This window comes from Heliangelus exortis, chromosome Z, assembly GCF_036169615.1.
Source record: "Heliangelus exortis chromosome Z, bHelExo1.hap1, whole genome shotgun sequence".
NCBI classification, from domain to species: domain Eukaryota; kingdom Metazoa; phylum Chordata; class Aves; order Apodiformes; family Trochilidae; genus Heliangelus; species Heliangelus exortis.
The window spans coordinates 69,537,160-69,552,426 of NC_092454.1; the positions used below are offsets into that span (position 1 = coordinate 69,537,160).

A 15,267-nucleotide genomic window follows, 5' to 3' on the forward strand; every position below is an offset into this window, starting at 1 on the left:
GCTTCTGGCTTCTGAATGTGAAGAGCTGGAAAAGCAGAGCACACTCCTTCATAGCAACCAGGGATGTGGCTTGCAGAGAGATGGAGTCTTTTTCTAGGCAGCTGCTCAATTGTTGGAGCTCTGCAGTGCTTGAGCATTTCATGGGTAGAAAAGATGCTGCAGAGTCAACAGCACAAGTAACCTGAATGTATCTATCCAGCATGGCTCCATGCAAATACTTCTGTACTCAAACACAACTTTGTAGGGCACAGAAGCCTAACAAATAATAAAAAAATAAAATCTTGAGACTCATCACCTACACTGTGATTGTCACCCAGTGATTAACCTGCACTTGAAATAACAACCTAGAATCACAGAATCATCTGGGTTGGAAGGGACCTCTGAGATCATCAAGTCCAACCCTTGATCCACTCCCACTGTGGTTCCCAGCCCATGGCCACATCCAGTCTCTTCTTAAAAACCTCCAGGGATGGAGAATCCACCCCCTCCCTGGGCACCTGGGCAGCCTATTCAAATGCCTGATCACCCTCCCTGTGAAGAATTCTTTCCTAATATCCACCCTAAACCTCCCTGGGCAGAGCTTAAGCCCATGGCCTCTTTTCTTACGGATATCTGCCTGGGAGCAGAGCCCGACCCCCCCCTCCCCTGGCTCCAACCTCCTTTCAGGGAGTTGTAGAGAGTGATGAGGTCTCCCCTGAGCCTCCTCTTCTCCAGCCTCAACACCCCCAGCTCCCTCAGCCCTTCCTCACAGGACTTGTGCTGGATCCCTTCACAGCCTCCTTGCTCTTCTCTGGACCTGCTCCAGCACCTCAAGCTCCTTCCTGAGCTGAGGGGCCCAGAACTGGACACAGGACTCAAGCTGTGGCCTCACCAGGGCTGAGCACAGGGGCAGAATCCCTTCCCTGGACCTGCTGGCCACGCTCTTCCTGATACAGGCCAGGATGCCATTGGCCTTCTTGGCCACCTGGGCACACTGCTGGCTCATGTTCAGCTTCCTGTCACCCCAGACTCCCAGGTCCCTCTCTGTCTGGCTGCTCTCCAACCACTCTGTGCCCAGCCTGGAGCTCCCCATTGGGCTGTTGTGGCCAAAGTGCAGGACCCGGCACTTGGCCTTGTTGAACCTCATCCCGTTGGAATCAGCCCAACTCTCCAGTCTGTCCAGGTCCCTCTGCAGAGCCCTCCTGCCTTCCAGCTGATCCACACTCCCCCCCAGCTTAGTGTCATCTGCAAATTTGCTGATGATGGACTCAATCCCCTCATCTAAATCATCAATAAAGATATTAAACAGAACTGGGCACAGCACTGATCCCTGGGGGACACCACCAGTGACCGGCCGCCAACTGGATCAGCACCGTTCAGCACCACTCTCCTAGCATCAATCCATTATCCAGAGCAGAAGCATGGGCTGCAGGAACTGTTGAGATGCCTGTGCTGGGCTCAACACTCAGCCTACTGCAAAATTTTGGGGACTGCAGAGTCCCAAAGCAGCCTCAGGGTTCAGGTTGCATGAAACCCATCATGACCTTCCTGCTGTGATGCTAAGCCCACCCCACTACCTGGGATGGGTTCATCACCTTCAGGAGCAGGTCCCACAGCTCGAATGCCCTGTACACTTTCAAATCCCCACCATAAAAGTAAAAACTGTCTCTTCCTGAGGAATGTGAGGAAAAATCTTCTTTCTGCAGCAGGATTGTCCTTTACAATCAAAGTACTTGGGTTTTTTTGTTTTATACAGAGTTACTTATAGGGTAAAGGAGGCTTTTATGCTCCTGCAAAATTACCTGAGCAGTTTGGGTATCACTCATTTATCCATGCTGGAATGAAAACTCATGCAAAACCAAACTTGGTATTCCAAAAATCAAATGCATCCCCTAGAAGTTACAAGATATTATCAAGTATCCTATTCTTCGTGCTGTTAGGATGACACAAATAAAAAAAAAAAGTGTTTTTGACATCCTTATTTTCATTACTTCTTTATAATTAAGACAGCAAACACAACCCCCTTTTTAAGTGGTTTCCAAGCAGGAAGGATGAGAGTCAACCAGAAAAGTGGTAAGTCCTGTGAGTATACCAGGAAATTCAATTTCCTCCACTTATCATGGTGTACTGCTTTTATTTTTTTGCCTCAGGAAATTGAATTCTTCCCAATTTTTAATTCTGAAACACTCAGAAATTAAAATATTTGTATCAAACCTGTAAGAGGTGCTTCATGGGTAAACTGCTGCTCATGTGGCTGAGACACTATCTGTATTTATACTAGAAAACTGTCAAACTGTCTATTCTACTGCACCCTAAGCACTAAGGGGATAAAAGATCTACTTAATTGTTAAGAAAAAAAAAGTTAAAAAAAAAAAGAAGAGGGAAAAGAAGAGGGGAAAAAAAGAAGAGGGAAAAGAAGAGGGGAAAAAAAGAAGAGGGAAAAGAAGAGGGGAAAAAAAGAAGAGGGAAAAGAAGAGGGGAAAAAAAGAAGAGGGAAAAGAAGAGGGGAAAAAAAGAAGAGGGAAAAGAAGAGGGGAAAAAAAGAAGAGGGAAAAGAAGAGGGGAAAAAAAGAAGAGGGGAAAAAAAGAAGAGGGGAAAAAAAGAAGAGGGGAAAAAAAGAAGAGGGGAAAAAAAGAAGAGGGGAAAAAAAGAAGAGGGGAAAAAAAGAAGAGGGGAAAAAAAGAAGAGGGGAAAAAAAGAAGAGGGGAAAAAAAGAAGAGGGGAAAAAAAGAAGAGGGGAAAAAAAGAAGAGGGGAAAAAAAGAAGAGGGGAAAAAAAGAAGAGGGGAAAAAAAGAAGAGGGGAAAAAAAGAAGAGGGAAAAGAAGAGGGGAAAAAAAGAAGAGGGAAAAGAAGAGGGAAAAGAAGAGGGAAAAGAAGAGGGAAAAGAAGAGGGAAAAGAAGAGGGAAAAGAAGAGGGAAAAGAAGAGGGAAAAGAAGAGGGAAAAGAAGAGGGAAAAGAAGAGGGAAAAGAAGAGGGAAAAGAAGAGGGAAAAGAAGGAAGAGGGAAAAGAAGGAAGAGGGAAAAGAAGGAAGAGGGAAAAGAAGGAAGAGGGAAAAGAAGGAAGAGGGAAAAGAAGGAAGAGGGAAAAGAAGGAAGAGGGAAAAGAAGGAAGAGGGAAAAGAAGGAAGAGGGAAAAGAAGGAAGAGGGAAAAGAAGGAAGAGGGAAAAGAAGGAAGAGGGAAAAGAAGGAAGAGGGAAAAGAAGGAAGAGGGAAAAGAAGGAAGAGGGAAAAGAAGGAAGAGGGAAAAGAAGGAAGAGGGAAAAGAAGGAAGAGGGAAAAGAAGGAAGAGGGAAAAGAAGGAAGAGGGAAAAGAAGGAAGAGGGAAAAGAAGGAAGAGGGAAAAGAAGGAAGAGGGAAAAGAAGGAAGAGGGAAAAGAAGGAAGAGGGAAAAGAAGGAAGAGGGAAAAGAAGGAAGAGGGAAAAGAAGGAAGAGGGAAAAGAAGGAAGAGGGAAAAGAAGGAAGAGGGAAAAGAAGGAAGAGGGAAAAGAAGGAAGAGGGAAAAGAAGGAAGAGGGAAAAGAAGGAAGAGGGAAAAGAAGGAAGAGGGAAAAGAAAGAAGAGGGAAAAGAAAGAAGAGGGAAAAGAAAGAAGAGGGAAAAGAAAGAAGAGGGAAAAGAAAGAAGAGGGAAAAGAAAGAAGAGGGAAAAGAAAGAAGAGGGAAAAGAAAGAAGAGGGAAAAGAAAGAAGAGGGAAAAGAAAGAAGAGGAAAAAGAAAGAAGAGGAAAAAGAAAGAAGAGGAAAAAGAAAGAAGAGGAAAAAGAAAGAAGAGGAAAAAGAAAGAAGAGGAAAAAGAGGAGGAAAAAGAAAACCAACCAAACCAAACAAAAAAACCCCAATTTGGGCTAGCATAGAAAGTGAGAAAAAGCCCGGTTATCACACATTCTTTGGCAAACCTGGAGATTTTCTGTAAGTGGGATATAATATATAAAGTAGGGGGAAAAAATAAAATCACACTGATAGACAATAAACATTTATTGATCTTTGGCTTTAGAAATTGTCCTATTTTGGGTAGGGGAATACTATATAAAATAATGGAAGTTTGTTTTTTGTTGTTTTTTTTTTTTAAACCTAAAGTAAGTACTGTAAAAACAGTCTATCCTTTTACAGTGCACAAATAAAAGGCATGCAGAGTACATGTAGGGATACTAAAATACTATATGAGCATCACTGCAGCAGACATTAAATGTCTAACATGGATCGACGCTTTACAAAGGCAAGCAAGATATGGGGCAGTTGATACACAGCAGATATCACAGTTTCTCTTAGGTTTGCTATCACCAGCAACTAAAAGAGGTAAATTTCATTTTAAGAATATGTGCATAACCAAAAGTTAAATTATAACATTTCAACAGAATGAGTGGGGAATAAGAAAGTATTACCTTGCTTCGTTTTGCAAAATTTACCCATGTTAAAGGAGCCCGAGCATTTAGATGACCAAACACTTCTATTTCCACTTTAATAAAATGCTGCCCGATACATGGCAATATTAAAGCAAGACAAGATCAGCTTCTTCAACACTCAACAGTAAAAAAAAAAAAGCAATGTAGGTTTCTTACACATAGTTTAAGGAAATGTTTAGTAAGCTTAGTGGAGCAACTTTTCCCGAACAGTGTACTTCATACAGTACAGATTGCTACAGCCACTTTTTAGAGCTAAAAGCTCAAAAACATTTTTACAAACCAACCTTAGAGGAAGGCTTCCTTTGGTAGAGTTGAATCAGCAACACCACCTCAACTTACAAGCTTTTCACATTTAGAAGACATAATTAACTCAAGCACAGGCATTGCTCACATTTTAATATCCCTGCTGAAGCAGGCAGGGCAGGTTTCAGCTCTTGCCATTCCCAAAGGCAGAGAAATAAAGTTGAGAGGGTGGTTTTGCTGTCCAGAACCCTAACAGCAACTTGTCTCTTTTCTTTTGGAGTGCTTTGCTTGGTGCCAGCTAGTCATGTTGCAGTCCAGTGTACGACCTTTTTGTATACTTTCTGCCCCAAATCCGTGTGGATGTGGTGACTCCCAGTGGAACCTTTCTGAGCTCAAGCTGAACCACTTACCTGGCTGGAGTCACCCTGCAGTGTGCCTGCCTGACTGCAGGGTGTCACTACGAAACTTTTTTTGTTAAGAGTCAACCCTTTTAAGAGTTGTGTTCATCCTCTGCCTCGGCCGTAAGAAAAAAAAGTGCATGCACAGGTGGCAGTGGAGTTTTATAACACCAGTCAGCTGGCAGGCAAGCCCAGTTAAAGTAACAGGGATGGAAAAGATTAGTTCAGACTCTTTTTTGCCTCCAATGTGCAATGACACATTAACACCCATGGACATTCTAGATGCCAAAAACTGTTAGGAAACAGTAATTTTATAGCAAACTCCGTTTTAAGGACCAGCATCCTTGTATTTTCTTTCCATCCAAAAGTTAACCTTCTATTATGTAGCAAAATAACTACAAAGGTACACACAAGAAATTAAAAGCATATCCCCTAGAGACCCATATTTAGGCACTTCAGTCTGCAGTGTACAAAAAGAATGCAATGTTTCTGTAGGTCGTTTATTATTTGTAGTAATTGTACCTAAGTATTATCCACACTGACTTTAAAAAAACAGCAACGAAATAAAACAACAAATGCCCACAAAACCTCAACCCAGAACAGAGCAACTGCCCAGCTTTTCCAACAAGTGCTGCGCTCTCCTGTTCACAGATCCCCAAGAATCTCTAAAGCGTTAAGCAAATGAGACAATTTTTTTTTTTTTTTTTTTTTTGAAACAGCAGATAATGCAACACCAGTCAGGACAGGTCAATACAATGCAACCACCATTTCACACCACCTTTGCTGTGAAGCATGACAGTCTTAATATTTGTAAAGCTGTAACTACAAAAATGGTATTTTAACAGTAATTTAGCAGTAAGAGGAAGATAGAATTTCCATAAATAACAGAGTCTTTCCCATTTGGCAAATACTGAAATAAGGGGAGGCTTTTCTTCTTAGGTTTGTTCTAGAGTAGGAAGTATTATGTGCTTTTCATTTAAAAAAAAAAAAAAAAAAAAAAAAAAAGACCATTAACAGAACAACAACACTGAATTTACGTGTGTTCCCAGCAACATAGAGACATAGTTAAACTATTTACAACTTGAAGGATGTTCCCTGTGCAATTTGTTAACAAGTCTACCTCATGAGAAATTTTAGGCTTAAATTATTTAACAGCATCTTTACATTATTTGCTCACATAAATGGGAAGACTGAAACATTAGACATTTTCCTGTGATTGCTATTGCAAAATATTTCCCCAACATGTATTCTTGCTAGAAAGCCTTACATACTGAAAATATGCAAGATTGTTAACAGTGGGACAAAGGAATGATTAAAAGTTAAGAAAAATAAAAACTGTTGGCACGTCATGACATGGGTATGAATTGTACTTACAAAATAGAATTTTTGGCTTATTTTTCTTTGTCCTAGGTTTTTATCAAAAAATACCATAAGTATGCACTCTTGAAGCTTAGAACTTATGTGGGAAGTAGAGTTACAATAAACAGAGGGACAGAGAACACAGCTGACTTTTAAGAACAGTATTTTAAGCCAGGTTTTAAAAAATACTTAGCAGCATCACAAAATAAATAGAAATGGCCTACTACTAAGCACTTTCTAAAAAGCTAGTCTCAAAACTCTACTGAGGAATATGTTTTATAAATAGCAGAGTCATATGGATAGTATATGTTGAGAGAAATGCTGCAAATTTGAAAATGGTCTCTAGATTGATGTGTGATCACATATGGAAAAAGTCTGGTATTTACAGGTGGGTTTCACACTTCAGTAAAAAACTGCATACTTGTTAATACTTCAGTCTGGACATTAGTGTTAAAAAAAAAAAAAAAATGAGTGTAGAAGTATTCGACTTTTAGTTGGAGGCACTGATACTAATTAAAAAAATTAAATGATAAATGGCATCAGGATTATGATCCTATGATTAAACGCAATTTCCATTAAAAACAGCAGTGAATTTAAGGTTATAAAAAATACAGATACACTGGCATGCAAAACAATGTCCAGTGCAGCATTCCCCTCCTGGCAGTCCACAGTGAGAGACTTGAAAAAGTTAAGTGCAGCATATATAGATGTCAGTATAAACAGCCTTGAAATAACATCTTGGCCTCATGATCTCTCCCACAGAGGAGGCAGACCTCTCAGTCTGGCTTTAGGAGTGGGGATGAGACAAAACCCACTTCAGTGCCTGTGCTGCCAAAGCCACAGGGCATGGCAGGACTCCCTCAAGCACAAAAATCACTCTGAAGCACAGACTGACTGCTCTGCAACATTTTGCATTACTAGATCAGAAATTCAGCTTCAGTGCTGATTGCCTAGACCCTCCCCAGAGTATCAGTGAGGTCAAAATATTGCTCTGAATTTAACAGTTGGGATTTAGGACTTAGGCTGCAGATGCTGAAAATAACAGTCTTTATTTCCTCACAATGGTAAACATTCACATTTAATATTTGATTTAGGACACAACTGACCTGCTGTTGCCTTCCATTATTAAGATCTTGCTAAGCTGCTATCTCCTCCAAAAGAGCACCCAATTTTCTCAGGCCTTGTTTTCATTCAGTGTTTCCATTTTCACCATACACTTATTTATTTACTCTTAACTAAAACATTCTACTAACTTTTCAAGTTACAAAATGAACTGTGGGGTCATGTCCAGAATTTTCGTGGCTAACAGACAAACGTCCCATTTATGTCATATGACAAAACATGAAGAAAAGCATTATAAAACTGTTCAAAATCTTCAGGGAAACATGCTTATGTTCAGAAAGAAAACAGAGGCCTTTGAAAACAAAGAGGCATAAAGCTTTTTACTCTGTAAAGCTTTACAACACCTTTAAGATTAAATACTCTGAATTTTTTGTGATAAATCCGAGACCTCTGTTACTATGTAGCTGTAGTTACTGTGACAAAATACAGAACTTTTAATTGTTCTGTTGAGATTAGTTGAAATTTGTGTTCTTACTAACCATCTGATACACTTGAGCCTATACAATCTAGTTTTGGTGTTCATCTATTTGGTGGCATTTTTGTTTGTAGCTGAGTTTGACTTTATAGCTCAGGCAAGCAAACATCTCTGTTCCTACATCCTCCAGTACCTGTAACTCAAAAAATGCAAAGAACAACTGCCATATAATTGATTTCCTAATGCATGTGCTTGTACTGATACTACCTGGTTTTCTCTCATTATTCTATCTGTTGATTCTTATGCATGAGAATTCTGGAAAAGGAAAACCTGTGCAGCAAGTTAAAAAGACCTCAAAACTTGACAGATGCTATAGCTTGAGAAGGTATCAAAAGAGGACAAGTGCTGCCTGAGAGCATCACAGGCAAAGTGGAAGAATAGGTTTGTTATAATCCTTTCTCCTTTTCCTGATATATTTCTTTATATAAGCTCTGAAAAAAGCCCGAGTGTTATGTCTGGACTTCCCTGTTCTTGATGGAAGACTTGGATTTATCACTATCTTAATACTTTGTGTGAAGGGACTTCTGCAATAAGAGTGCAGAAAACTAACAAGTTTGTTCATATTTCTGTTGGCATGCAAAGCTACTTCAGCTGTTTAGAAAAACAAATCCTTCAAAATTGAGTAATTTAAACCAAAACAATAAAAATCAAAATGCAATCCTATCTAATTTGACCCAGTCAGTCCTGCGTAGGGAAGGCAGGGAAAAAGCTGTGGGTAGGAAAAAAGAAGACAAGCTAACAAGTCACATTACTGGACTGAGAAAGAGATCTGAATTGAAGGAAGAAATGTTGATTCTTTCTCAAAGGCACCTTTCCTTCTTAAATTTCTCAGTAATTAAGTAGATAGAGGGCAAATAGTAAGACAAAATGCTTAAGAATCCTGAATAAAAGCTACTAACCTCTTGTCTGTTTTAATGTTGGGGGTTTTTTAATGTTTTAGTATTTCTTTAATGTTTTCCCCCACCCAAGTGCTGATGAATGTCTACATGAAATAAATAAGTAAAAAAAAAAAAAGGGGGTATTTGCCAGCTGCCATTTTAAAGGAAGTTACTAAAGAAGTGAGCAGATACTCCTTTGAAGGTTACACAATGTATGTGGAAATCATGACTATCATGTTGCTATTTTTACTTTAAAAGCCACTTTTAAGAACATCAGGCAGTCGTAAGAAGCATTGCTCACGACCACAGCAATACACTCCCTCTCATTTCACTGTCACCTCACACTTCAAAGGCATTTATTGCTAAGTTTTAGTTTTTAGTAAGCCTCCTAGACTCCCATAATGATTAAACAGACCCAAAGACCACCTCCCACTCAGATCAGGCTGCTGGCCAGAGAGCCAACCACTCAGTTCTGCAGAACAAGGGGACAGCAATGGCCAGAAGCACTGAACTTAATGTTATCAACACCCAGGTGACTATTTCTCACTGTGAAATCTGAAGAAAGAGTTGAGTGCTTAACCAAAAGCTCTGTGAGGCTCAGCTACACACAGTCCTTTGCTGAAAGTGGTATTAGATGGCTACACTTCACTTTTGCTTTTTCAGAATAAATACCTGTGCCAACAGAAACTCTGTTGCTTAACATTATTTTGAAGTCTTGTGCAGTCTCAAAAGTTTATTCCTATCCTTCAGATTGCAACAATGGGTTGTATCACCTGTTTGGTGAGCTTCTTCATTCAAGCTCACCAACAGAATCAAACTGGACTATATTTTTTAATTTTATCTCATAAAACATGAACATTGAAAACCTAACTATAACTCAAAAGCTGTTCCTGTTGATTCTATTAGTGACAATACATCTCAAACTAACAGAAAGTGGGTCCACTATTCCAATACTGGACCTGTCACATTTTTTTCATTCTACTCATCTGAAACATATTTCCTGGGAATGTTTCAAGATCCGAATCTATCAAGTATTTTTCTTTAGGCCAATTCACACAGTTAAGCCTTTGTCCCTGTTAGTTACAAAAATAGGGTGTGAAAAAGCAAAGCTTACAGCACCAGTAGCACTGAGATACTACACTGCAATTAAACTGGTGGAATCATGCAAGGTGTTCTCAGACATCTCAAACACATGCTGTAGGTACTAGCTGGTGTACATAAATCTCTCCCTAGTAACAGTAAATGCAATTTAATAAACTAATGAATAACTTAAAAGGTATTTAGCATAGTCAGACAGTGTACGACCTGCCTACAGTTTTGATTTTCTGCATTCATTGACAGTTTGTTTTCCCTTAGGGTAGGTTAGGTACATATTAAACATTTAGTTAAGCTCTTCCATTTATAAGTGCTTCATATATGCCAAAGCTGTACACAAATTCAAGAAAAAAAGAACACTAAGATAAAACCAGCTAGTATTAGTCAAAAAAAATCACTGCCTTTCGCAGTGTTACACCTTGTTAAATGATGATTTTTAACAATCTTGTTAAAAATGCTACTGCATATAAATTTCCATTCCTGTTTTATGAGTGCACAAAAAGTCTCAAAAATTGTCACTCTACTTTGTTTTGCAATCCTTCTATACTTGTAATCTATCACTCCAGTTAAGCAAATAAATTTTGTTGTTACACAAATAAAGTTGTAAAGTTAAATGCTTTGCTCCTCCTTACTATAGCTGTTTCATTATACAGAAACTCTATTTCTGAAGCCAAGAGAAATTAGTTGTTACTAGACAGCCAAGTTAACACAGATTAGTGGCAAGAGATTTCAAGATTAACAGTATAAGTAGATTTTTTTTCTTCTTCCAAAAGAGCATAAGTCTTTAGTATAGCTAAGTACCTTTGAAGAGGCACCAAAACCAAATAGCCCTTTCAACTGAACTTTCAGAAAAAAAAGTTAATTTTCATTTCAAAAGGGATCTTGAAATTACTAGGTACACATATATCCCTCTCCCACGGCCCTGTAAGATACATTCAGTAATTTAAAATAAATTTCCATACTTTATAATTTCATATATATTATATATTTGATATATAATATATATTTATCTGTACATTACATAGATACATACACTCTCAGTCAGCAGGATTAAACTATTTTGTTTTTAAATGTTTGATTGGTGTCACTAATCTATTTGTATTACTTTGTGAATTCAATGGAATTTATCTGTTGCCTGAAAAGAAGAAATTTAAAAGATCCAAATGGAATCCGTGGATCAATATTAGCACCAATACAGATGGCTATTACTTAAAAATGACTGCAGGGACTGAAATAATATAATTTTTATAACTCTCCTCTTACTGCACAAGCATTTCTGCAACCTATTTAGGCAGCAACACTTGTCAGGTCCATACATCTATTCCTGTGAAATTTAAATTTTATACAACTTTCCTTACTGTAATATACAGTATCTCTTTTGTCCTGTTGGATTATTTCATTTTTCATGGAGAAAAGTGATCAACAGCTATCCAACAGAAATTATTTTTAAATCCCCTCTTTCTCCTTCCATTGTATGGCTCAGTTTTAAGATTTAATAGATAGGCAGCCACAAACACTATAACCAGTACCCTTTTAACAGTTAAGTCACCGACTGTTGATGCTTAAAACACAAAGTTTTGAGGTTGGCTTGGTGTTTATGGAAACAAGATACCCAGAGGTCTAATCTTTTCAGCATGCTCACTATTACCTGCCACACAATAACAGTCTGACCCAAAACTATAATTCTACTTGTTACCCACCATTTGGCTAACAAAAATAACAAACCCAGTCGCATTTTAAGAATATTCACCCTGAGAACACAGACGAAGTGTTTAAAAAAAAAAAAATTCTGATATGTTTTGTCTTCATATGTAGTTTTCTTCTGTTCTCTTCATCTCCTCTTGGGTACCTGGGTTTGTAGCTAGTATGTGACCTCACTTTTGCTTTGTCAGTTGACTTGTTCATGCCACAGTTAGGTACTGGTGATAGAAAAGCCCAAAAAGGCTCGTAGAAAAGAGGCAAGCAGCAATCCACCAGGTGAGGAAAGACAGGAGTCCCCGGAAGAGGAGAGGAGTGAAAATATTCTTTAGGCTTCCCAAAGCCATTGTTATTTGTACTACAGTTACATTCACCTTTCCATCAGCAGGTGGAGACTCGGCATAGACTGAACTGGGAAGAAGACTGTTATCTACTGGAGTGTCAGGATTCAGTTCTGGGTAGACACCCCAGGAATAATTACCTGTAAAAAAGAAATTATTAAAAGGTTTTTGTGGAATTAAATTTAAGTTGTTATTTCTGCCACTCTACAGGTAATCTTAATACGTATTTTTAACACACACACACACAAAAAAGAAGCTTTTGTAGCAGCAAATACTAATTGTTCATACACATGGCTTTCTGATCATGCTACTAAGGTAGGATTCATCTTGGTGTTTGAAATGGTAACATCCACATCTGACACAGCTACCTTAGGACCCCTGTCAGTGCTGAGTATGATTCACCTGACCAAATGCAGATGTCTACTGAATGGGATTAATCACAGCCTGATAAACACTACCTTTTTCAAAAAAGGTTAGGACTGAAAAACTGGAAAAAACTTTGAGATGCTCATAAGGTTAAGTCAGTAACACTTTATTCAACTCACTTTTAAAATACTTTCAAAAGGCCAAGTATTTGAGCAGAATATTTTAATTTATTATATTACATAGTTTCTCAGAAATAAATGAAACAAATTAGCATATACTTTGAAGATGTCAAAAGCAGAGGCAGAGGAGGACAGCTTAAAAGCCACACATTAGTGAATTTTAAATCACAGACTTCAATGTATTTCTGTATTGTGGATACCCACACATTTTAATTCTCTTCAGTACACCAAAAATGTAAAAGCTCCGTGTAGAGCAGAACACATCTTTGTTGATCCAATTTTGCCTACCTAGTGTTTTCAGGAGCAGAGTTGTGTGAAGGAGCATTACCAATGGTGCAACATACTGCAGTGCAATTACACACAGATAATAGAATACTCGAGCCACCTGGGAAAACAGAAGAGAGTAATTCATGAGTTCTGGGTGATCACAGCAAACCTTTATGAAGATATCCAGGAAAAGCATGGAATGTATTAAAAAAACAATACTTTTGTATTAAAAGTTTATATTAAAACTGTAGAAGTTTTCTAGCACCTCTTAACATGTGACATTGTCTTCCAAAGATCTAATGAAGAAATCTCTATAATGAACTATAGTTTCAGGACATTTACAAACCTGAGAGGAAGCACTGAAAAGAAATAATTAGAGGCATCACTTCTGGTAAAATAAACATAATCAATTTTGCTTTTGCAAACTGCAAGTCAAATATTACTTCAATACCCCAGAATCAAAGCTAAATATATGTTTAATTTTTAAAATCCCCATTGGTTTACAAACTAAATCCCATTTCAGAAATGAAGAGGTATTCACAGCCCAGGGTCTCATGAAAAGCAAATGAAAGTTTGGTTAATATTGCAATCCCTTTTCAAAAGCAAGATATTTTTAAGATGTCCAACTATGAAGCATCAGTATTTCAAATAGAATGACAAGATGAGTTTCTTTATTAGTTGATAAAAAATAAGTCTTTATTTCAGGTACCCATTATGGTTCACTGAAAACTACTCAGATTTATCCCTCCCCCTGCTCCCAGTCTGTCCCATCTTTCTCAAGACTGGTACATAATAATTTTTATACAAGCTATTGATCTAAAAGAATAGATCATATAAAGAAGGCAGCAAGTCATAAAATCAATAGCAAGAAAACAATGAAATTAAGCTAACTGGATTTTAGAAAAGGACAGAATACAGGATGACAAAAAAAAGATGGGGGCAGACATGATGCTTTTAGAAATACCTCTAAAACTTCAAACAGCTTCATGATGATTAAGCATCAAAACACAAACTGAGAAGAAAAAGTAGTAAGGCACTGACATAAGAAAACTCATGAGACAAAAAATACCTTAAGATAATTGACAGAGTATGATAAAAAGTATAAATTAAAAAGTAAAGACCACTGAAGGGTGTCAGCTATGAAAGAATTTACTGGCAGACATTACAGAGGGTGATTAAGAGGACATGGCTAGAAGACAGGACTTAGAAGCCATGGCTTTCTTGAACAGAAGATATGGAGAAACTGGGTTAACTGGATATGGAAAAAAATGGATTATGGATACACCACAAACAGAGAACAATGCTTTTTTAAAGATGGCATGAAAACTCCTAAAACTATAATTATGTATTCACAGCAATCAGTCCAGATCTATCTTAAACAGCTGCTGTTACCTGTACTTCCTGACATTTTTTCAGGACAAACTTGCTAGCCACTTTTTAAGTAACTACTGCACAGTCTACTTATGACCTTCAGATACTCAGTGAAGCCAAGGACAGGATTACAAGAGATACAGACAGTCCTAAGAGGAACCTTTGTCCTATGGCATAGTTCAATATTGCTTCTGGAAAATGCCTCAGCTCAGTAGGATCATCAGGCAACACCAGAAACAGAAATTTATTTTGCAGGCAACAGGCAAAACCATTCTGCACCTAGGCTATGAATTTCTACCTCCTCATTCTGTTGATGGTATCCTTGTATAAGCTTCCTTTTTTAAAAACTGTAAACCATAGAAACCTTTCTTCTGCCACAGTAACAAGATGGGCAGACAGTCTGTAACCTGGCTAGTGCACTGGAGAATGGTCTGACAGAATCAAGCATGACTCTTCAGGGTATGGAGAACAGGTCCTAAAAGTTGAAGGAGCTGGGGCTGTTCATCCTAGAGAAGAGAAGGATGAGGGAAGACCTTATTGCCCTCTACAACCACCTGGAAGGAGGCTGCAGTGAGGCAGGTGTTGGCCTCTTCTCCCCAGTGACCAGTGATAGAACAAGAGGAAAAGGGTTCAAGTTGTGTGAGTTGAGGTTCAGATTGGATACCAGGAAAAATGTCTTCACCAGAAGAGTGGTGAAGCATTGGAACAGGTTGCCCAGGGAGGTGCTGAAGCTGCTGGATTCAAAAACCAGGTAGATGTGGCACTTCAGAAGATCATTTAGTGGTTAAGGTGGTGCAGGACTGACGGTGAGACTCAATGATCTTGAGGGCCCTTTCCAACCACGGTTCTATGATTCATTTTATCCCAAAATATCCCAAACTTGTCTTAAAATTTATGCCTATTTACAGTTGTAGTTAGGATTAGGTAGCAATATTTTACCCCTCCACCTAAATTATACTTCCTTCTTTTCTCATGTTGTAGCTACAGATCACTGCTCACCCTGTGCACTCCCCAAGATCTATTGACACTGACCAGAAAATTCTCACGTTTCTACATATTTGTAAACAACAGTTCATAAAGGCATCTTTTGTA

General features: G+C 38.4%; 1 protein-coding gene across 3 annotated transcripts in view; it reads right to left on the reverse strand.

The window, feature by feature from the left end:
* Positions 1-3,937: 3,937 nt before the first annotated feature.
* TMEM161B (transmembrane protein 161B) overlaps positions 3,938-15,267 on the reverse strand; it is a 47,606-nt gene continuing 36,276 nt past the window's right edge. For all 3 annotated transcript variants that reach the window (XM_071732329.1, XM_071732328.1, XM_071732327.1), the window contains 2 exons: positions 12,826-12,922; positions 3,938-12,132 (listed from right to left, as the gene is read on the reverse strand). In XM_071732329.1, coding sequence (XP_071588430.1) covers positions 11,855-12,132; positions 12,826-12,922 — 375 coding nt within the window. In that variant the 3' untranslated portion in view covers positions 3,938-11,854. The remainder of the gene's footprint in view (positions 12,133-12,825; positions 12,923-15,267) is intronic.